At 40.3% G+C, this 21,986-nt stretch overlaps 1 protein-coding gene across 2 annotated transcripts in view; it reads right to left on the bottom strand.

Moving 5' to 3' along the window:
• Window positions 1–401: 401 nt before the first annotated feature.
• Window positions 402–21,986, bottom strand: part of LOC116334949 (copine-8) — a 102,107-nt gene continuing 80,522 nt past the window's right edge. For both annotated transcript variants that reach the window (XM_031758509.2, XM_039601196.1), the window contains 7 exons: window positions 19,913–19,959; window positions 19,020–19,201; window positions 16,598–16,725; window positions 12,342–12,444; window positions 9,394–9,451; window positions 9,208–9,281; window positions 402–5,437 (listed from right to left, as the gene is read on the bottom strand). In XM_031758509.2, the coding sequence (XP_031614369.2) occupies window positions 5,249–5,437; window positions 9,208–9,281; window positions 9,394–9,451; window positions 12,342–12,444; window positions 16,598–16,725; window positions 19,020–19,201; window positions 19,913–19,959 (781 nt within the window). In that variant the 3' untranslated portion in view covers window positions 402–5,248. The remainder of the gene's footprint in view (window positions 5,438–9,207; window positions 9,282–9,393; window positions 9,452–12,341; window positions 12,445–16,597; window positions 16,726–19,019; window positions 19,202–19,912; window positions 19,960–21,986) is intronic.

The raw sequence follows: 21,986 nt of genomic DNA, 5'->3' as shown, positions 1-21,986 counted from the left end.
CTTTTGTGTTTTTTGCATGGCTGGCCTGCAAAACTTCTACTTGTATAGAGGTGGTCACACTTGCTGATGATCAGCTCATCACCTGCATTTGATTGGGATTAGTAGCATTTGGCTGAATTCCTATAGAAGCATAAAGTTTGCTTTTAGTTTTTCACCCACTACTTCTGCATTTCAGTAAATGAATGGTCTAATATGAGATGTTGTTGTTAAAGTGAGGCTGTATTTACCTGAATTTAAGAGCTGCCGAGGACTACGTTATTTTTTAAATTATACTTTGATATGTAAAACCTCTGAACAGAGAGAAGGCATGCTTTCTTTTCCATGATTGTGGGGTAAAAGGAGAAAAAAATGAACTTTTAACCTTTGACTGGCTCAGAGAGAAAAAAAAACAACTCACAAAATGTCGTTTAATATGAATATTTATTTAAAAATCAATAGTTCAATACAGAAATAGTCATCTGTTATATGTATTATCAGACAGTCAGTACTTCAACCATGCTTTCTCTGATTAATCACGGTCTCAAAAAAGTACAAGAATTTTTTTTTCCATTATTGAGCTTGTGCAAAGAAAACACACTAAAAAGCAATAGAAACACTGACACAAAGTAGATAACGATCAGTTCCTTTGAACAGGTCATTTTCCAGAAGAAGGCATCGCACAATTCCAAAAAGATCAGTCAAAGATTTAAGGCCATTTTGTACAGTTAATTTTCATATAGATTCGTATATTTCAAAACACTCAGTTTTCAACAAAAGGAACTGGTGCATCCTTTGTAAAACTGTACATGCAAACATAGTGCACATTATTAAGAAGATATGACGAGCATACGATACATTATTTGGATATCTTTAGTAAACAAAGATCTTACGTGTGTTAACACCTCACATGATCTAATAAAACACGCTTAGAAAAGGCGCCTCACAGGCACGCGCGCGCACACAAACACGCTCACGTTCGCGCAGTATACATCAAATGCGTTCACACATATACACACTTGTGGCTTCATGAGGCTTGTCAAAGTTAGTGAGCCGTGGCAAAACAAAACCTGTATGGAAGCTGAGAAAGGTCCGAAAATATGATCCTTACTAAAAAGTAGTGCTTAATTTGAAATATTGGAATTTGAATGGCTTGAATTTGGGTTTAATTTGTTTTCTGTTTTTTCAAAAAGTGTAGCAAGAAAATTTCAAGTTTTCCAATTTCCAGAGCTTCAAATTCAATTCTACATTCAAGTGTCTGCTTTTCAAACCTGGTTTGATTTTAAAAAGTTGAAAGTTTCTATCCTGAAGTTCACTAAACCAGGTCCAACAACGTTTTGTTGGGTTTTGTTGTTTGTTCATCAGTAAACAAACAACGAGAAAAATGGCCTAAAATCCTAAAATCAGAGAAAAAAAACAAGTTTAACTATAAATGAGGAATTTAAATGACACAATTACCTGATTTTCACAACGTTATAGATTATGATGACAACATCAAGTATTTAAGTCAGCTCATAATTGACAATTTTGCCCTGATTAGCTGGTCTTCTCGTGAAATTTGGTGAAATTAAAATTAGGGAACAGATGTATTTTCCACCCTGGAAAGTTTTTAATGATGAACGTGTGACTACAAGAGGTAGTTTGTTGTTCAAATAGCATGGGTTTAAATCTGGGCAGCCAACTGAAACTGGGATTAAAGCCAAGCTGTTGTTGTAGTCTGCAAACAATTCAAGTTGTAGTTTACATCCATGTGTGTCCAGACTCATATTATGTACAGCCTGTAGCATCTTTAAGGAATCGAACAGGTGGGCAACTTCTATTAGGATCATCAAATCAGTATCTGACTCATCATCTTCCTGTTTGGCACTGAATAATGGTCAAAAGTGTTTTTTCTAGAAAACATTATATCACAATAAAGTTGACTTTTGACACTTTGGATATAAAAAATTATAATTTATTCCCATTATGAAACATTTTTTGTTGGCGGTATTTTTTAAGTATGAATTATATGGCCAAAAGTGTATTCACAGGTCACAGTGTGTTTGACCTTTCACCACGCAGTTCCACCTTAAGTCTAAGCGGATGTTTGTGTGGAGTTAAAAGAAGCAATATTGTTTTGTTTTTTTTAATTGCTTGGTCCACAGCTGTCACCAGAGACAAGGCAAAAAAAAGAAAGAAAAAAGATGGAAATGTATAAATGACCTGTTGAAAAGGTTTATTCACATTTGCCTCTCTATCACTTCTTTTAGGTTAGATTTTTAAACCGTAGTGTTTCAACTACTGATGAAAAGCTGTATTTATAGGCAGTCCTGGTATTTGCAAAGAGTGTTTCTTGCTCTAGTAGTTCAGTGAATTTCTCTGTCTTTTCAGCAACCGGCTATAGGAAACAAATTCTATCTACTCCAACAGCTTAGTCCGGGATTTTGCATGTATCATGCTGTGATGACCTTGAGGTCCACCTAGGGTTTGATCAGGTGCTATGTCTGTGTTTGCTCTGCAGGGACTGATTAGGTGACATAGAGCGAGCATAGAGGTGCCCTGTCTAGGCAATGAGCTCTTAATGTTGAATTATTATGCTTATTTATGCTTTCAACTGAGCAGTTGGCCACAAGAAGCCTAAACCAGTACACACACATTCATTTGATAAATTCAGCGAAATGGAGTTTCTGCTACGGTGACAATACATGGGGAAGACTGTAAAAAAGAAAGAGAAATGTGAGAATGCAATAAGAAACGCAGCAATGTACAGTCCAGTCTCACAGCAAAATGTAAAATTGTCACAAAAAATAGTTTGTTCATGTTCCTAGACACAAGCTATTTTCTTTTGTTTCTTTTTTTTTTTTGAGTGATACACTGTACGAATTATGTAACTATTTTGTGCCTGCAGCACCTGTGGTTCAGACAACTTAGTAACAATTGTATTTTAATGCAAACTCGTTTGCCTTTTAAAATTAGTAAATGAAATTTTTTTTGTATATATGTCACTGGATACGAAAATAATATTGTGTTCAGTCCTGTTGGGGAACATGAAACAACCGTAAAATTAGTATCCAGAAACACAAATCAAAACAATTTGTGACTATTTCTCAAACTACCGTGAGGCTGCGGTGCAATGTATAGTATTCCCAAGTATATAAAAAATTCCAGTTACAATTTTTTATTTATTTATTTTTTAGTGTCGCTTTCATGGTTACTCCTTTTTACAAGGAGATGGAGATAGCACATGAATATTAAAATGTTGCATTCCCACTTAATTTAAATATTGTATCTACTTTTGTTTTAAAAGGTTATTTCAATCGACATACATATCTCAATTCAAATCTCCGCATTCACACACTTGTGACAAAAATAGAAGACTTTAAATTGGAAACTTGTCGAAACGGTGGATACAACTCGCGTGTGTCATCCTCGTTCATATGATTAGCACATATAAATACACATCGTAAAAACAAAGCTGTATCAAAGCTAAAGGTGTAATAAAAATGCACTCAAGTACAAACACACTACACCCACGCAAAGAAAAAAATATAGGGAAAATGTGTTTTTCTCTGCATTTTTGACCACTGGGCTCTTTTTGCTCAAACAGTATTTTGTTTGAGAGCAGCTGCTATTGTTTTACACATTGGGCAGGAATATGTGACAACACGATGAGACAAAACCCCTGGGCACATGCGCATCCTACTGCCAAGGCAGTTTGTAGCGGAAAGACAGACACAGAAAGACAGGGTAGCCATGTGTTTCCATTCAACTCTCAACTAGTGCTACATAAACAGCCAAAAGGCTCTTCACTGAGCTTGGATGGGGGATTGAAAAGTAAAAAATAATAGGGTTAAAAAATGTAAAAACCTAATATGTAGCTAATATTAGCCACATTTTAATTTTTTGTTGACTTAACAGTCATGCTAACCGCATCATTCTTTTGAAATGCTAACATTAAGGTTACTCGCATGTTCTCAATGATAATGCTAGCATGCTAATGGCTAGCAATTAAGCTATTTGCGATGCTCACCGCCTTGGCGTGTAAGCATATTAACAGTCACTAATTGGTGTTAAATATAATTTGTTTTTAATGATACTGTTTCTTTTTCTTGTGACTTTAAATGTATAACAATGTTACACATTAAGATGGGAGTTTTCAATCTTTACAAAAATGTGTGCTAGCTAACTAACTGTGCTGTTCCTTTAGTATTTAGCGTACATTTCTTTAGGATGAACAGAGAGTCTAGGTTTTTTAAATAATTTCCAGTCAAGTTAAATCCTGTATGAAGGTCATTATATTACATGAAAAAAAAAAACAAGAAAAAACAAACAAACTAAATGATCCCTTCTTATTTCCGATTAGCATAAAATTTTGCTTTTTCAATTAAACTAGCCAAAAAAAAAGGCTGGATGGAAAGACAGCTAAAAGTGACAAATGTAGAAAAGAACAAAGGATTGAGAAAGATGGACAGATAAGGTTGAAGAAGACAGACGAATGAAGATACTGGCAGACAGACACTCATCCCCCACAGACAGACAGATGGATAAAAGAGGTAGTGCAGGGCCACTATATGCATGCAGTTGACTGAGGCTACACTCATGCAAAAGTTTAATACAAACACTAGAATACAGTACGGTACAGTACAGCACAGTACAGTACGGTACAGAAGGGCTACCAGGACCTGCACTGCTGCTACCTGGCATGGATGCCAGGAGAGAGAAAGAAAGAGAGTATTACAAGCTTCATATTGAAACTATATAAAAGTATCAACAGTAAAAATCCTCGTTAGCATTTACTGTAAACAATGAGTGATTTGGAGAGAAAGAGAAAGAGAAAGAAGAAGTTATATATGTCCAGTTATTTACAAGTGAAATTACTGCTCATTTAAGATCAAGTAACTCCTTCATTTGTCTGGAGACATTCTCTTTAAAAAGTAAGATCAGCTGTTTTTATACTGCTTTCCTTCATTTCTTTCTTATTTCTGCCACAATTTGAATTGAGACTCTTTGAACTTTCTCCAAAATCTTTCCAAGCATAAAATAAGCAGGTAAAAAAAAAAAAAAAAAATCCAGACAATAACAGGAATGCTTGACAGTGGAAGTAAACAGACTCTCATTTTTCCTGCCCTCAAAAGCGTCACTCTCCTGGCCCGGCATGCAGCTTTCTGAACACAAGAAAGACCACTGTGATCCACAACCACAAGGCATGGAGAGCGGCTTTAAGGAAATGGAAGTATTTCGCGTGACAAGTTCAGCGAACCCCTGACTCCAAAACCTTTTCCAGCCTTGCTCCTCAGATCTGGGTTTGGAGGGGTTGCCCTGGTGGTGTGTATGGAGGCGGCGCCGGTGAAGGCTTTATCCCGCGGGTCCGCATGTAGGAGAGGAACTGGTCTGGAATCTCAGCCAAGACATCTTTGGCGAGCCGGGCCATGCTTAGGATGTGGTTCCCCGTTCGATCGATGTAGTCCCTGAACGGGACAAACTGAAAGGTAAGAGGAGGAGAGAGATGTTAAAAAAGCATCAGGAAACAGATGTTGGGACAGAAGTTGGTTTGAAGAACAATGCGAAATCAAACATATATAGGTTTTATAGGCACTGCAGGCTTGTCGGGCCATTTCCTCTTACATGATTCTGCGCGTCATAGCCATAAACTCTTAGCTAGCTATCCAGCTAAGTCAGCATCATAGGCAGTGTAAAAGGTGAACCCATTTTGAAGCTTTGCCATTAGCACTTTAAAAATATTACAGTTATTGTTAACCAAGCAGAGGTGATTATTTCCTTATTGATTGTTGGTCCTGTTGTAATTGAATGTCACCCTACCAAATAAATGACTACGGTACTATCTGCTTTCCATGTGGTTTGACTGTATTTGATGTTGTTCTGCACTGAAACTCACCAGTTAGTCATGTGACCAGAGCTCAAACATCTGTCTGTCACTTCTAAGACTTTCTGAAGAAAAGCAGTCATAGAAAGTTCTGTCTGGATGAACAAAACTTGTACTTTTGTCATTTCAGGCAATAAAACAGGAAGCTGGAAGCTAGAAAGCTTTTACTGAAAATGCTGCTTTAAATATAACTTTATGGAAGTAGGACCGGCCAACTGATAGGACTTACAGAGGTGAAGATAACGGTGAAATGTGTGGGAAGACAGTTGGGTTTTGTAAAGAGGGGGAAAATGAGAGAAGTCACAGAGAGGATAGACGGCAATAAGGAAGAAAAGCACAGATGGAGAAGAGACTGGGTGAAAGGAAGAGAAAGGGGGGTGAGAAAGAAGAAGGAGGGTGAAATATGGTGGGGTGGGGTGGAGGGGGGAGCAGTGGGAAGAGCCACACAAACGAACTAAGAAAATGAAGAATTTGAATTAAGTAATACTATTCATCTGCTTTTTGTTACAAGTGGGAGATGTACTTGTGAACTGCAAGATTATTTTTGTAAAAGTACAGCTGTACAGCTCGCCAGGCTAGATCACAAATTGCAGCTGCCTGCGAGAAGAATCCAGGCTAATTAAGATGCTGCAGAATCGCCCGGTTGGCTGAAACTCTGGCGTCTAGCTGTGTGGCGATCGGGGTACAGCGAATGTAAAGGTTTCGCCTCAACTGGGGTAAAGAATCTGTGACATCACCTAGCAGAGCAGAACATGTAGAAAGACAAAATGTTCATATTTTCATATTTTCCAATTTTTCATTTTTTTCTGAGACTTTTAGGTAATAGAGTCTCCTGACGCCGTTTGGGGCTGCTGGAGTGAGAAATTGAGCAGTTGGAAGCTTTGAGATAAGGTGAAAATACAAGCCAGCAGCTACATAACAAGCACCAGTTAGCTCTAGGAAAAGTCAGGGATTACTGGGATCAAATATTAGGCTGCATAATTTATAGTGGTGCTGAAAACATACGTGTATCCTAAAACACCAGTCCATATGATCACTGAAGTTGTTTCACTTTGCTGAAATAAATCTCTCTCATAACGTCCGTCCAATGGAAGACAAAGTCACTTTTTATATTTACTTAATGAGATGTTGTCACCTGCAATCACAAGATCACAAATGAAGACAATTTGTGCTGGAAACACTTGCTGCAGAAGTTAAGCCTCACCATGACACTTGGGGTTATTAGCTTTCTGATAATGAGATCCTGCAGGCTGAGCTGGTGTAATGTTCCCGTACAGAAACTTAGTTTTACACTGCCACCAGGTCTTTTTCTGCATGGAGCGCTTGTGTATGTGTGTGCCTGAGCTTGTTAAAAAAAAAAAAAACCTAACTAATGAGCGTGGCTCTGAGGGAGGGTGCGAGAAATAAGAATATGACAGCGGCGGCATAAAGGTCACGGAGGAGGAAAACGTGACTTCTCCGTGTTGCAATCAAACAAGTGGTTTGCTGTGAATGTTCGCTTTTCTTCTACTTCTTTTACTTCGATGCTAAGATTAAAGCTGCTATGGGATTACCTGCAAGCGTGAAGTGATCCCCTGCAGCAACACAAACAGGAATACAAATAAAAGGGAAGGCAAAGAACGCCTGGCTGAACTGGATTATTGAAGGGATGGGTGAATTAATACTGCATGAAGTACGACTGTGACTTTATACATTAAAGGCACATCTATGTGGCTGCTTTGCTAACCTAAATGACTTTTTAAGAATAAAGAACTAAAGCACACAGGCAGCCGCTGTTGTTGCTATGCTGAAGCCACATGGGGAAAATTCTGATCTTTCTGGGCTGCACAGGTCCATCCTACACGACTGCCTGCAGACCCCACAATGCCCCAGGCTTTTTAAGATGGGCATTAGGCCAGGGGTTAGAGCTGAGGTTCACCGTTCATTCACTTTAATGAGGAAGTGAGACTGAGTAAAAGATGAAGGGGATGGCGATTTGGCTCCTCACTGTTACTGGGGAGTCTGCCATTATCTTTCTGTGTGTGTGTGTGTGTGTGTGTGTGTGTGTGTGTGTGTGTGTGTGTGTGTGTGTGTGTGTCTATTGCCATCTGGGGTCTGGTGCACCACATGCTCATACCTCCCAGGCCCAATAAAAATGCGTAGGCCCTGAGTTTGTGCTGGAACTGGAATTTTGTTGGGAATATGCATTGCTCAAACATCAGCTGATAGGAGTCTTTAGGTGGGTCCCACTTAATTACCTAATTGGAGCTCCTGGTTTGTCAGGTGTAAATGAAGTACCTCGTAGCACAGGTATTGTCTCTATCTGAACTCAAGAACTTGATGCTTAAAAAATAAATACAAACTTTTGCCGACTCAGTGACAGAGCTCAGTTGGAATAGTGGACTGGGTTTAAACACAATCTCAACTCCATATAAAGGAATGCGCGGAGTACCAGGAGCACAGAGATTTTGGCACTGTAGCTTTGCTGGGTCAGTGTGTGGGGGTTTAAGTGTAGGTTCCCAGGGCCTGCTGGAGGTCAAGGTTCCTGGTGGTTAAGAGATGGTTGGTTGGGCCAGGTCTGGGTTTTGGTTCCAAGGGACCTGTCGGGGGTCTTGGTGGTCAGGAGGTGGTGTGGGATCCCTCCTGGAGGTCCAATCCCAGGAGTGGTGCAGTCTCTGCATGTCTTTTATCCTGTCTTCCTTCTCTCACCCCAACTGGTCGCAGCAGATGGCTCCGCCCCTCCCTGAGCCTGGTTCTGCTGCAGGTTTCTTCCTGTTAAAATGGAGTTTTTCCTTCCCACTGTCGCCAAAGTGCTTGCTCATAGGGGTCATATGATTGTTGGGTTGTTCTCTTTATGCATTATTGTAAGGTCTACCTTAGAATATAAAGCGCCTTGAGGCGACTGCTGTTGTGATCGGCACTGTATAAATAAAATTGAATTGAATTGTCTCGGGAGCAGTGCTGATCCGCGAGGAGGGGGTCGGTGTTGGAGGTCTCATCCCATGAATGGTGCCTGTCTCGTGGGCAGTGCTGATCCGTGAGGAGGGGGTCGGTGTTGGAGGTCTCATCCCAGGAATGGTGCCTGTCTTGTGGGGAGGGCTGCTCCATGAGGATGGGGCTGGCTCACACCAATTTGACTCAACTCCACTTTCCAATTAATATTCACAGGCTTTATTTACAAACAGTCATTTGGCATGCAGTCCCAGTGACGGGACACCCGCATGACCTGCATTTAATACCCTTAAGACGTCTGTATACTCACTTTAAATATATTGTCACGCCAAAGCCGTCAGAACACAGAATGGACCGAAAACGCAGACCGAAGACAGTGACACAGGTTAGTGTAATGAGGATGAGTAACGATTTAAGAGACTGAAAGCAGACCGCACCTGAACAATGTCCCTCTCGGCGTATCTTCCTCTAGAAGAGATTCTGACTTCATCACCGTCTAATTCAACCATGGCTGTAAAGATTAAAGACAAAACTAAGCTGGCAGCAGTTTTTACTACAAAAAAATCAAATCGAATAAAGTTTTGTTTTTTTAACCCGCATGTTTCAAGATCTTGTTGACTTACCATCAAATTCTGCAGGCCCTACTCCCACAATGATAATTGACATCGGCAGGCAGGAGGCCTAAACGAGAGCGAGAGGAAGAACAATTAATATTTCAAAACATTCAAAGCTGTGAAAATCTTTACTTGAGTGTAACACCATGCGTGTTCACCCGTGTTGGACATCAGTGGGGGAAAAGGATACTGTGGAGGTTTTTCTTTAGTAAACAAATCATGTCACATTCATGTCTCACAGAACACATACAATATGTGTGATCATGTGTGTTTTCCACCCCCGGAGCGCTGCGTGGGTTGAGCCATCACTGTAATTAATATTAGACATGAGAGACTCAACTCGCTGACAGCTAACAAATGACATGTGTTTGTGTTGTACGTGGGCGCATTCGTTCAAGTGTCACAGAGTGTGTATGCAGTCCATCGGTGTGTGAGTGTGTTCAGTGAGTAATGTTATGACCTCAGGCTGTAGAAAGATAGATGATGTTATCAAAACATCTCGCTTATTTTTTTGCTCCCTGTGGTAGAGGTCCTCATTGGGTTTCTAATTCTGCTCCGCTCACCCCCCCTCATATCTCGCATATATCTGCCCCCTATTTTTTTTAACCCAAGCCTTCTATTTCTCCTGTCAAACCATCAAACCCCTGTCTTTTGTTGTTTTCACAGGCCCTGAGATGGATCAGTGGTTTCAGAAACATGGCTTCCGTTCACTGTTCATTTTGTTTGCATTCTGGGCGACTCTGGAGTTGGCTTGGACTTGACAGTGATGGAGAGGATGGTGCGAAGGTGAACAACATGCTGGCAAAAGCAGCACTGCAAACACACACTATAACAGAAGGAACTGCTGCCAGTCATGGACGTCGTATCAAACGCGAAATTCTATTTTTTATTAAATTCCCTCAACTGTGCACAGCTTACATGAGTTTTCACACCTCTGCTCATTTGCACACAGTTTTGTCTCGACTGTAAATGTGTACAATCCAGAGTATTTTTTATGTTTAAAATCTGGTAAACAGTTATTTCGTCGTGTTTTCTAACTTTTCCCACCATAACACCGCATGTAACCAGCACACTTATATCCAGGGGTGCACATAAGTGGTCCGCAGGTGCGCATGCGCTGTCAAAATAAAAGACGCGCACCAGATAAGAAGTTGCAACGCGCGTTTGCGTACATATAAAAGGCACTGTTTTTGTCCGCAGAGTGGGATTTTCACGGCATATTCTGCACCACATATCATTTGTTTGAAGCCAGCTCACCTCTTGCGACCACTTTTCCGAGAATACGCGCTTCTTTTGCGGTTCGGACTCGTTCTGACATTTCTTTGTAGGTGGAGGAACACCAAAGTAATTGCTTAAAGGAGCTTGCTTCTTCGACATCTTTAAGAGTTCTAAACAAATGTCTGTCCTCCTCCAGAAAATCTTATGTACGCAAACGCGCGTTGCAACTTCTTATCTGGTGCGTGTCTTTTATTTTGACAGCGCATGCGCACCTGCGGACCACGTATGTGCACCCCTGCTTATATCAGCAATAACAACAGAAAACTCTGTGACTGCTACCCGTGCACTACAGTGCACTAACCCTGATGTGTGGAAAGCACACTGTGACTTGCTGTAGGTGCTAACCCAGTATAAAAGAAGGATGTAGCCATGGTGATGTCACCCGCTGGGTTAGGCCTCTACATTTTGAAGCTTCAACATTAGCATTTTGGGAGCCACCACACAGTTCTTATTGATTTTTTGAAGTTACTATATATGGATAAAAGTGCTGAATTATCTTGGTTTGCAAGCTGTCTCCATAAAGTGTACAGACATGCAGTACTCAGTAATAGTCTAATAGGATATTAGAATTTCTCTCAACCAAGCACAAACCACACAGCTATAACATTAATCAGATAATCCATTAAAAATGCCCCAACAGGCATAAACACAGTAGAGAGGTCTACTTCAGTGAGTGAAATTAATAGAGGTGAAGCCTAATAAACACATATCAGAGCCAGCTCCCTGTGTTGGGAAACCTGTCAGTTAAAGCAGCCATGCTCCCAATCCAATTATCCAGGTGGATGAGCTTTAAAGAAATCATCCCACTCAGAATTCTAGAAATGAGGAAACTATCCACAGAGGCCAAAACTTATTCTTGTATCAGGCTATAAATATGCTTTTTAATGCTATAAAGTTGGCCATTTTAACACGAGATTCCATGGATATGGACTTTTTTTTTCCCAGCTAGCATCAAGTTGCTCCGAGAGGATCTGCAGTTTTTGCCACTTCTGCATTTTCCACTCAGCAGGTTTCCCCCTATTCTAACCCTCGATGGTCAAAACTTCGATGATGCAGTAATCATCGAGCACAAAGCAATTTTCATCTGTTTAGGGATGGGAACATCATCAGTGCTAACAAACTAGCTAGAAGTGTGAGAATCAGATTGTTGCACCTTTAGCTAATCAGGGTGTGTTTTGATGTTTGATGGTTGTAATGTTGTGAATATATGCAAAATAGGGCAGCTAGCATGATGGTCACGGTCAAATACAGCAATAGATATTAGCAATAGGTGCTGTTTTCAAACCAGAAATTCATGCACTATACAAGAGAGTTGATAATCACGTGGTGTGCTAGATGGTGTATTATGAGTATGTATTATATATACAGTTTGTTAGTGAAACAGCAGTTATCTTTATGAGAGCCATTTCTCTTTTCATTCGCCTGCATGCTGATTCGTTGCTTCTTTAGAATAAAGTACCGCTACATAAAGTTTAATTAAGGGATGAATTCCTTGCTTCCCTGTTTGTCTTTCATGTTTTCATTATTTCCTCATTTCTTCAGCCAGTCTTTGGTTTTGAAAGGCGTTGGCTTTATTTATCATTATTAAAATAAAACTTTTGCAACTAATATTTCTTGAAAGGGTGAACTTTCTGATAGGTGCAGGCTCAGGTGTTCACAGCTGCTCTGCACATCCTTACATTGACAATAGATTCCTTGGTCTGGGCCATGTCTGAGATGACCCCGTCTGTGATGATGAGGAGCACAAAGTACTGAGAGCCATCCTTCACAGATGCTGCGTATCTGTACAAAAACACACACAAAAAACAATTTGTGGTTATTTCTGTGCTCCTTCAATCTTTTGTTACAAATACAGCTCATTACTTGAGTAGACCATGCATCACACTGTGTAGTTTAATTACATGTAAAGTATTTAGGAGCTTTATTTAATAAAGAGCAGAAACAGATATGTGAAAACATGGTAGTATTGATGCTCTGGATAATAGAATAACCTCATAATCTGTCAAACACATCTTTATGTCAGTTTCACAGATCCTTGTCTTATTAAGAGTTTTACCCTCTCTAGTGTTACCAAGTGTCCTGAGTCGTGACCTGATATTTTTCCAGCTGCTTCAGTTTCTTTCAAGCATCACCTTTCTGTGCAGCAAGCTACGTCTCCATCTCCTAATAACTTTCACTATAGACCATCACAACACTGTAGATAGAGGAATGAAATATAGCAAAACAAGTCGAGTCAGAGACAGCGAGAGACCAAGGAAGACAAAGCTGATAATTACTAAGCTGTATGGGGGAGTGGAGTAAGAGATAGAAGAAATGATAAATGGGGGCTGTGCTATCAAAAAAAGAGATGCAGAGGTTGGACTGGACTTAAAAGAACTGCAAGCCTAAAGTTGATAAATAGGCCTTAGAGTTGCAGAAAGATGTTACGTGTCCCCATAACAACTAGAGTTTAAAGTTTTTAATGAGGTTATGAGGAGGAATTTGTGCAACGTGTTCTGATTAGTTTGGTTCTTATCTCACAGCTGAACCAGGTCTGAGAGTTAAACTTTTAGAGCAAAAACAGAGTTAATGATCCGCAGTTTGGCTCGGGGGAGGACAGAAGTTTATGAAAAATGCAGCCCTGTTTACGTCTCTGAAACGCTTAACATATTTATGTTTAAACACTTGGTGATAGATTTTATGTTTTGAGCTAGTATATATATATATATATATATATATATGTATATGCTGCAAGCATACATGCTGCAGTTTTGATTAGGTTTGTTATTTGAACTGAGGAGAAGAATATTTCAGGGACAGAACAAAAGCAGCAAAATGAACAGCCTCTATTAAATATTGATTTATAAAACAGAATGTCAGCTTCACTTTGTTTAAATAACTGGCCTGGCTCTGAGTCAGGGGTAACAGAGCTGTGCTGTTTCTTATTGTTACTATTCAATTCAGTTACATTTTATTTATATCGTACCAAATCACAACAACAGTCACCTCAAAGCCCTTCATCTTGTGAGGAAAAGATCCTACAATAAATACAGAGAAAACCCCAACAAAACTCCCTTTTCTTTTTGACTTTACACAAATCTAAAGAACAGAAGCCAGTTTGGGACAAACATGCTCTCTTTTTCTAGTCATTGTGATATCTTTGTTCATGACTCCAAATCAGTGAGAGAGGTTCAAAAGCTGACTCTTCTAACAGCCTGGGGACAAAATTCTGTCAAAAAATGCAAGATGATCGTCTCACAGTGTGGATGCTGCTACGATCTACAAACAGCCAACAGGAATACAGCATGAAAGAAAATGTTTGTGATTCCAACAAAGAAGAAAACCTAGAAGAAGCCTTTGATTGTGTGATGTCTTCTTCAGCTACTATCAGGTAACTGTGCCATGAGGATGCAGAATGAATAGAAGAGGAATTGCTGCTTTGCTTCAGCTGTCCCTTTACTTTAGTTTGGTAATAGGTGTAAATGAGAAGAGGGGCAGAAAATGCTTTCACTTTTCATCATCAGTCCACATTGTTGGCGTTTTTCAGAATATGGCAAAACCAGAGTGCAGAGGGTGTGGAGCTGCCTCGTGAGCATACAAATATTTGGAGATATTTGGCAAAATAATGTGAAAAATGAGAGAATTTTATGCTTTATGCTAAAAGAAACGTTTGGAAGAGCGAGTTCTCTCAGACTTTTCTAGCACCGATACAGGGCCGTCCTAGTCCATGTGTTTCTTCACAAGTTGAAATGACTGTGGTTCACGTTTCTGCTGTGTTTGCACAGATAATTCTTTGGTCTGTGGGCTGGGCAGGCCTACTTTTACATGATAGGTTAATGAATACCTAGAAATAAAAATTGATATTTCAAATGAAATATTTATAGAAATTACCTCAGGATAAACACAAGTACAACCTGTGACACTCAGCTGGATTCTGCTGGACTTCCAGTTCCACGGAGCGTTTACTTAACAGCTGTGTGCGTGTTTGAGGTCGCTCACGCCTTGGTGGAGAGGACGGTCTTTGAATCATTTAACATGTCTGACTTGTTCTCTTTTGCTTAGTGGCCAGCTTCTAGACTTTGGTGTACTGCTCTTCCTCTTGATGGTAAAGGCGGTTTGTCTGTTTCCTTTAGTTTAATCAATAATAAATACCTTTTGTTTTAATGCCAACTTTGCCACCTTGTCTCCTTTGGACACTTTGTTACTTCCCAACAACCACTGAATATTTTATATGACACATGGGTGTATAACCTGTGAGCAGCTGCATCTCCGTGTGGTTCGGCAACTGCAGAGTCGGCGACCTCAGCCAGCTACAACGGATTGTTAAAGCAGCTGCCAAGATCATCGGAACGTCTCTCCCTCTGCTACGGGACATCTTCCACAAGCGCTGCATCAGTAAGACCTCCTGCATCGTGCGTGACCCCTCACACCCCTCACATGGACTTTTTTCTCTCCTTCCATCCGGCAGACACGATCGCAGCATCGGGGCCCGATCCTCCAGACTGCGAGATAGCTTTTTCCCACAAGCCATCAGACTCTTGAACTCACTACCGGCTCTCCCACTCCCCCTCCCACACACACCCACACAAACCATTAACTGACTCTATTGCACTCCACATACCACTGTCTTTGTAACGCAGATGCTGCTCTATGGACAATCATTACTCTCAAGAATTCTGCTCATGGTCACTTTAAATCATTCAACCTGCAAACTGTAAATTGTTATTGATCCTTTTACCGTAGTGTATATATATTTATCTCTCTTCTTGATAGTGTTTGTCAGTGTTAATTTCGTTAAAATGACGTTAACGCCATAACTGCATTAACGCGGCAAATCTCCATTAACGAGTTAGCGTGGATTGCCCCATGCGTGGAGCTGCACGGCATCAACGCATTAGCATGGTTAGCTCGTTAACGCGTTAGCGCCGCGTTAATGTGGTTATGGCTTTAACGTCATTTTAACAAGATTAACGCTGACAGCACTACTTCTTATATTTACTGTTGTCTTTTGCACTGAATGGAACTGGAGCCTCATCGTCTCGTGTCTCTATACTCTGTACTGTATATAGCAAAGATGACAATAAAGTTTACTTTAACTGATAACACACACCACAACCTGGTGACAGCAAGTGCTTTTGGGGTGATTATGGAGCTTTCCTGCTGTACTTGGGCACTCAAAACACTTTATACAACATGCCTCCTGTAACCTTACAGGCACCTTTTTCTAACATTAACACATCAGAGAGCAACTTGGGGTTCAGTATGTTGCCCAAGGATGCAGAATGGAGCACCAATGATCAAACCGTCATGGCTTTATGCTAAGCTAAGCTAATCAGTTGCTGTCGCTCAAAGGGATTGACCAATGGGTCGGAAAGGGCTCAAATACTAAATGTGCAAAATACTGAACTCATTACAAGCTGGATATGTATCTGTGTTATGCTCTATTTGTATGTGTAAGTGCACTATTAAGATGTGAGTAAATTATCTCCCAGATATGAAAAGCAACCTGATGAGAGACCTTGCTATAATTACATACTTGCATAAACAGCTTTTTAATGTAGTTTTCAGGACTTTGTCTTGATTGTCCGCCTGCTCGTCTTCCCCCGCAGCATAAATTACGTTCTCATCGGTACACAGACACAAACAAACACGCAATCATCCGTCAGGCACCTTCTCTGTTTGTGTCCCGAGGTTTTTCTCCTGCACTCTAACCCTTCTTAGCTACATTGCAAACATCTGCTTCAGAGAGCTCATTACAGAAAATCTGAGAACACATGTTGAGTGTCGGAGTGAAATGTACTCTCCGTTCTTTCACGCGTACTCAAATGATATGAAGTTCATTTTAAAGGAAGTGATGACAAATACGACAGCGTAAAACAGCGTGCTCAGCATACAGAAAAGCAAAAACCGAGAGATGTAAATCAGACACTTAAAATCACTGGTGCACGTGTATTACCTGGCCACATGGTTGATAACAGGAGAGAAGTTAGTGGGGCCGTAAAGCTGAACCGACTTAAGACTCTGGTAGTAGGCTTCCATTACACCATCAATCCCTGCACAATATGGGTTCTGAGGGTTCCCGTTCTGCAGAGGAAAGAAGAAGAAGAGGGGATTACCTTCCATGACTGATTTGAGATGCATTCAGCAGGGCCACAGGAAGAGGAGAAACAAGTGGATGATTTATGTACTCCACGGGGTTTTCTCAAGCTCAACATATCATTTATTTACTTAGAAGCCTCAGAAAAGACACTGATGAGGGAGAACCCTAAACATGACAAGTGCCAGTTTACATACGCTAAAGATGTAACGACTTACTGCAAGGACAATTACCAGTAAGAGGATAGCAAAAAAAATGTTTAGGTATTCTAATAACATGTAGTGATGATGCTTTGAAAAAGAAGCTGTTCATAGATGTTACTAATATCCATATAATACTATTGTAAATAAACATCTTCTTGCTCAAGTAGTCATTTGAGCGGCTGTTGCCTTCCTTTCAGCTCAAAGCTCAAAGACCTTCCTGCTCCTGGATATTTCCTGTTTTTAAGGCCATTCTCTCTCGAGATGGATGCTTGGGGAAATCCCAGTCTGTTTGGCACCAACAACCATGCCACAAGTAATTAAAATCACCTTTCTTCCTCATTCTGATGCTCACTTTGAACGTCAACAGGCTGTTTATCTGCATGAACAGGTGTACCTAACAAAGTGGCAGGTGAGTGTATCATCAGTCATTACCAGAGATGGGCAGTAACGCGTTACTTGCGTTACTGTAATCTGATTACTTTTTTCAAGTAATGAGTAGAGTAAGGGATTACTATTGCAAAAAAGTAATTAGATTACTGTTACTTTCCCATAAGCACGCTGCGTTACTGCGTTACTAAACCGTGATTTTGTTTGTGAGGGTGTCTCATGACAATGATGTAAGCACGTGCGATGCCCGTGGCAGCAACACGTGTGCAGATCAATAATGGATAATATGGAGCACAGGAGAGAGGACGACCATGCAGCGTTCAAAGCTTGGAAGTACTGACAATACTTTGAGTTTGATTCTGTAAAAAGTGACAAAAATATTAGCGTCCCTCAAAGTTCCTAGCATGCTGCCACGGAAATGTGAAATTCACAGAGAAACGGATCCCCCCCGGATCCCCCCACTGACATGGCCGCTGCAGCACCGAGCTCCACTCCTGCTAAACAGGTGAAAATAGATTTAAGAGCGACAGGACTCAGTGCTGCTGAATCTTTGATTTTATTTATTTTTGCTGTGTTTTACTTATATCTATTTGAAAGAGTGTAAACACAAACATTATTTTAATCTATAAATGCTGGAATATGCAGGAAATAGGTTTAAATGTTAAACAAATTTCTTCAGGTCAGAGACAGTTGCATATGATTTAATTTTTGCTTGATGCAAAGTTAAAAGATTACAAGCTTTAAAAAAAGACTTTTTCATTTGATTCAATTTTATGTGACGGATTATGAATAAAAAATAGAATTGGGCTGAAAGGTCTCTTGCTTTATTCAGGTTGTGTATCATGTTTTTAAAAAGTAACTAAGTAAGAAAGTAACTAATTACTTTGAAAATAAGTAATCAGTAAAGTAACAGCATTACTAACTAACTACTAATTACTTTTTTCAAGTAACTTGACCAGCACTGGTCAGGACCTGCTACACCACACATACACTAAAGACATATCTGATATTGCTTTTGACATTTTGGCTGGTTGTATGAAAAACTTTAGAATGGATGGTTCAAAGGTCACAGTAAACAAATGCAAAGGCTAGAATGACCCTCAAGTTATTCAAATGTAAAGCATAACTGAACGTTTCCCACAACTCCAAGCTGGGGTCTGACTTTTCCGTGTGACTGCGAACATTTGAGACTCTCGTAAATGAAGAAATTTTTTTGTTGTATTGTTGACAGGAGCTGCATTAAATTCCATAATGTAAAAGAACTGACATTAAAACCTGAGCCTGTCAATTAGCTGGAAAACTCCTCAACTGCTGCGTTACAAATATGCAAATCTTCATAGTATCTGTCAAGCGTGTGAATACGTAACACACCACTAAGCAGCAAATGGACCCGGAGATTAAAGAGCATCTACGGTTGTTTACCAGTGCAGTGTTGTCGACCACATTAGAATAATGCAGGCAAGCCACGAATCTACCTTTCAGCTTTGTGAAGTGAAAACAGTTCAGTGTGAATACAAATGAATAGAATGAATTTAAAAGTGTTTATGTAATTGTTTTAGGGAAATAGTAATTTTCCTCTCATTCCCTCTCTTGCTCACTCCAACACTAATCATAGGTCACCTATTATAAATGTCTCCAATGACTGCAAATGGCTGCTAACTGCAGGGTACAAGTCTCAGTCCTGTACTTACCAAAGCAAACTCATGGGACACCCGTCCATCGGGTGGCAGTTTGGCTCCAAAGCCAAGTGCGGGGAACATCTTATCACTGTCGTAGTCCTGAATTATCTCTCCGACTGCCTTCAGAGCCATGGCGTAGGCATTCAACTGGTAGGGGCTCATGTAGTGGAGTGAGGTGGGCTGGGCTGGGTTACCTGTTGTGGACAGAGACAGAATTTTCAAAATCACAAGTTAAGTCCAAATTTGTAGATTTCCTTTCAGCAAGCACATAAAACAGACCAGGCCATCGTGGATTGTCAGAAGCTGCCTGAAGTTGTAAATGATGTTTTACCACTTCTTGATTTTTCGCACTTCTTTGTCACAGAGAGCCCGTCCAAAAATAACCATCCAATAAATCTCTAGTGCTTCATGATGTGTAAATTTGTAGAAAAACACTTGAGTCATGATAGCTTCAGCGATGGAGTTAAATTAGCTGCTAATTACCTTACTGCGGCAAGAATGTGTTGCTTATTTTTTTGCTTTGTCGATCCGTATGCGACTCTTTATGTCACTACGTGGGTTGTTTTTAATAAACTGCGGTGGCTATTGAGGGTTTTGTAATCGGCTGACAAGATCAAGTGCACCTCAGCCTCTAACACATTTATTACAACTACAGTCAAAGAGTTTTTATTTCATTTAATAGGACCGGCTCAACAGCCTCAATCGTCCAGCTACTACTGAGCTCAAGGGTAGATTGATAACACAGCCCTTTAATCATGGCCATCATAGCACGTTACCGCCAGGTGTGATGGAGAGGGCTATTAGGAAACACTTGATTCCCCCATCTGCATATATTTGAATAAATGCTCCCCAGGCATTCAGGGCACTCTGTGTGTCTAAATGTGTGTGTTTATGAGAAGACTCACCATTGGAAGCTGTGAAGTCGATGGCCACAGTGAAGTTAATCTGGGTCCTTGTAAGACAAAAGCACAGAGATAGTTTAAAAACGTTGGACCAGATTATGGCACTGGATCACCAGAGCTCCCAGAATTCAGAGGCTTCGAATTCCCTCACACTGGCACTCAAACAAGTAGCTGTGATATTTCAGTGAACGGTCGGAAAGCTGCGGATTACCAAAAAACATTAGGATTCATCCTTTAGAGATCACGAATGTCTACTTCAAAGTTAAAGTCGTTGGATTAGTTTTGCGAACAACTGGGAGGTTGTTATCTAAGAGAATGCGGAAGCAGTGAAGATGGAGGAAGACTGAACAAGACCAGGAAAAACAACACACCCCGGCACCCGGGATGAGAAAGTGGCACATCTCGCTTCATCAAAACATTTTTAACTTGTGAACCTGCAGGAACAGGATGTGGTTAAGAGCTCTGGTTTTTTCCACAGCAATCCTCACCTTGCTGCCGCACACACCAACACAAAAGCCTCTTTGTCTACCTTACACAGGTCTTAAACACCCAGCAGTTCATCATCTTTGGCGCTGCGCGGGTGGGCAGAAGAAGAGTGAGCGAGCAACGAAAAGTTCATGACACATTTAATGATCAGCCCACACGGCGGGGGGGGGGGCTCTGTAGCTTTTTAGAGTACAGGACAAGCAGAATGCAGGGGGCGTGGAGCTTGCCCTGACATGTGTACAAACAAATTCCAGTAGTGAAAAATTACCAAACAAAAAAACAAAGTTTTCCGCTTTGGGCTTAAAAACTACCTGGAATAACAAGTTCACTCTGATTTTTCAACCAAGGGAAAAAAACAGTCGCTGCCAGTCAGCTTTTATTAATTAGACTGTGTCGATGGAGCTGATCGAAATCATTGCGTCTCAGTGTGCTGTGATATATGTTGTTATACTTGCTAATGCTAACTGTCACCCTGCTAGCACGAAAGAACGAAATGATGGTAAATCCGTCATTTGCTTACCTGCTTCACACTTCTGTGCTATGAGCCTATCATGATGACTTTAACTCTTAGTCCTGTTTTCCAAGAAGCATTCAAATTTTTAAGGACTGTTTCTTACTGTACACATTTTTAACTGCGGCAGGTTAAAGCTAGCATGAATGCCCAATATTAGCTTATCATGGATATATCAGTACAAAGTGTACAAATTGTCTAACATAAAGTTTTACAGAATGAAATCGATATTTGGAGCAATGTAGAAACATTATGGACTATGTAGTAACATAGGCCAGCAAAGTAGCTGCAAATCACATGTAGCTGAGTAGTATAACAAGATGGTTTACTCAAGTGCCTTCACTGTGTATTGATAACTAGTTTTTGACGTGTAATATTTATACTATATTTAACCCAAATTAGTAGGAATATCAAGGAAAAAGTGCCTTTTTTCTGATGCAAGTACAGGAGGGCAGTGCCTCCTAAAGGCAAAGCACCAGACCACCAGCTTAAATGCTGTTTTCTCTCTTTACTGCCCACCTTATTTCACTCTGCGTCATAAAAATCTGAAAGAGGAAGTCAAGTTTTGTCCCAGTAAACAGGCAACCGGTAATAATAAATAACAAAAAGGGAATGGCTGAAAAGAAGGAATGCAATCCAGAGTTTAACACATCTCGGTGAAACATTAGTGCAAGAAAACAACAATGCCATTGTTGCATCAGATGAGTCAGAACTATGATGTGCAATTTTAAAGCTGCCAAGAAAATAACAACAAAAGCAGGGACAACATCAGAAGCTCCAAAATGGGAAATATTGGCTGAGTCCTTTTCAGAAGTGAGTTGCAATTGTTGAGTCACTCTCATTGATTAACATTATCAAACCTCTACAGTTTGACTGGGATTATTTTGGGCTGCAAAATCTACAGTTAATAGCAGGATACGAATGACGTCAGAGTTTCTGAGATTTAAGCGGAAATTGTGCTTCATGCTCAGCATCTATTAACCAGACACAAATCTGACCAAGACTACGGTTTAACTGGCTTTTGATGATATTTCTGGATTCCGGTCTAACACTATAAATCTAAATATGAAGACATGAAGG

The sequence above is a fragment of the Oreochromis aureus genome, linkage group 17 (assembly GCF_013358895.1).
Source record: "Oreochromis aureus strain Israel breed Guangdong linkage group 17, ZZ_aureus, whole genome shotgun sequence".
Classification (NCBI taxonomy): domain Eukaryota; kingdom Metazoa; phylum Chordata; class Actinopteri; order Cichliformes; family Cichlidae; genus Oreochromis; species Oreochromis aureus.
Note: the sequence above shows the minus strand (reverse complement) of the source record. Positions and strands in the feature narration are given on the sequence as shown.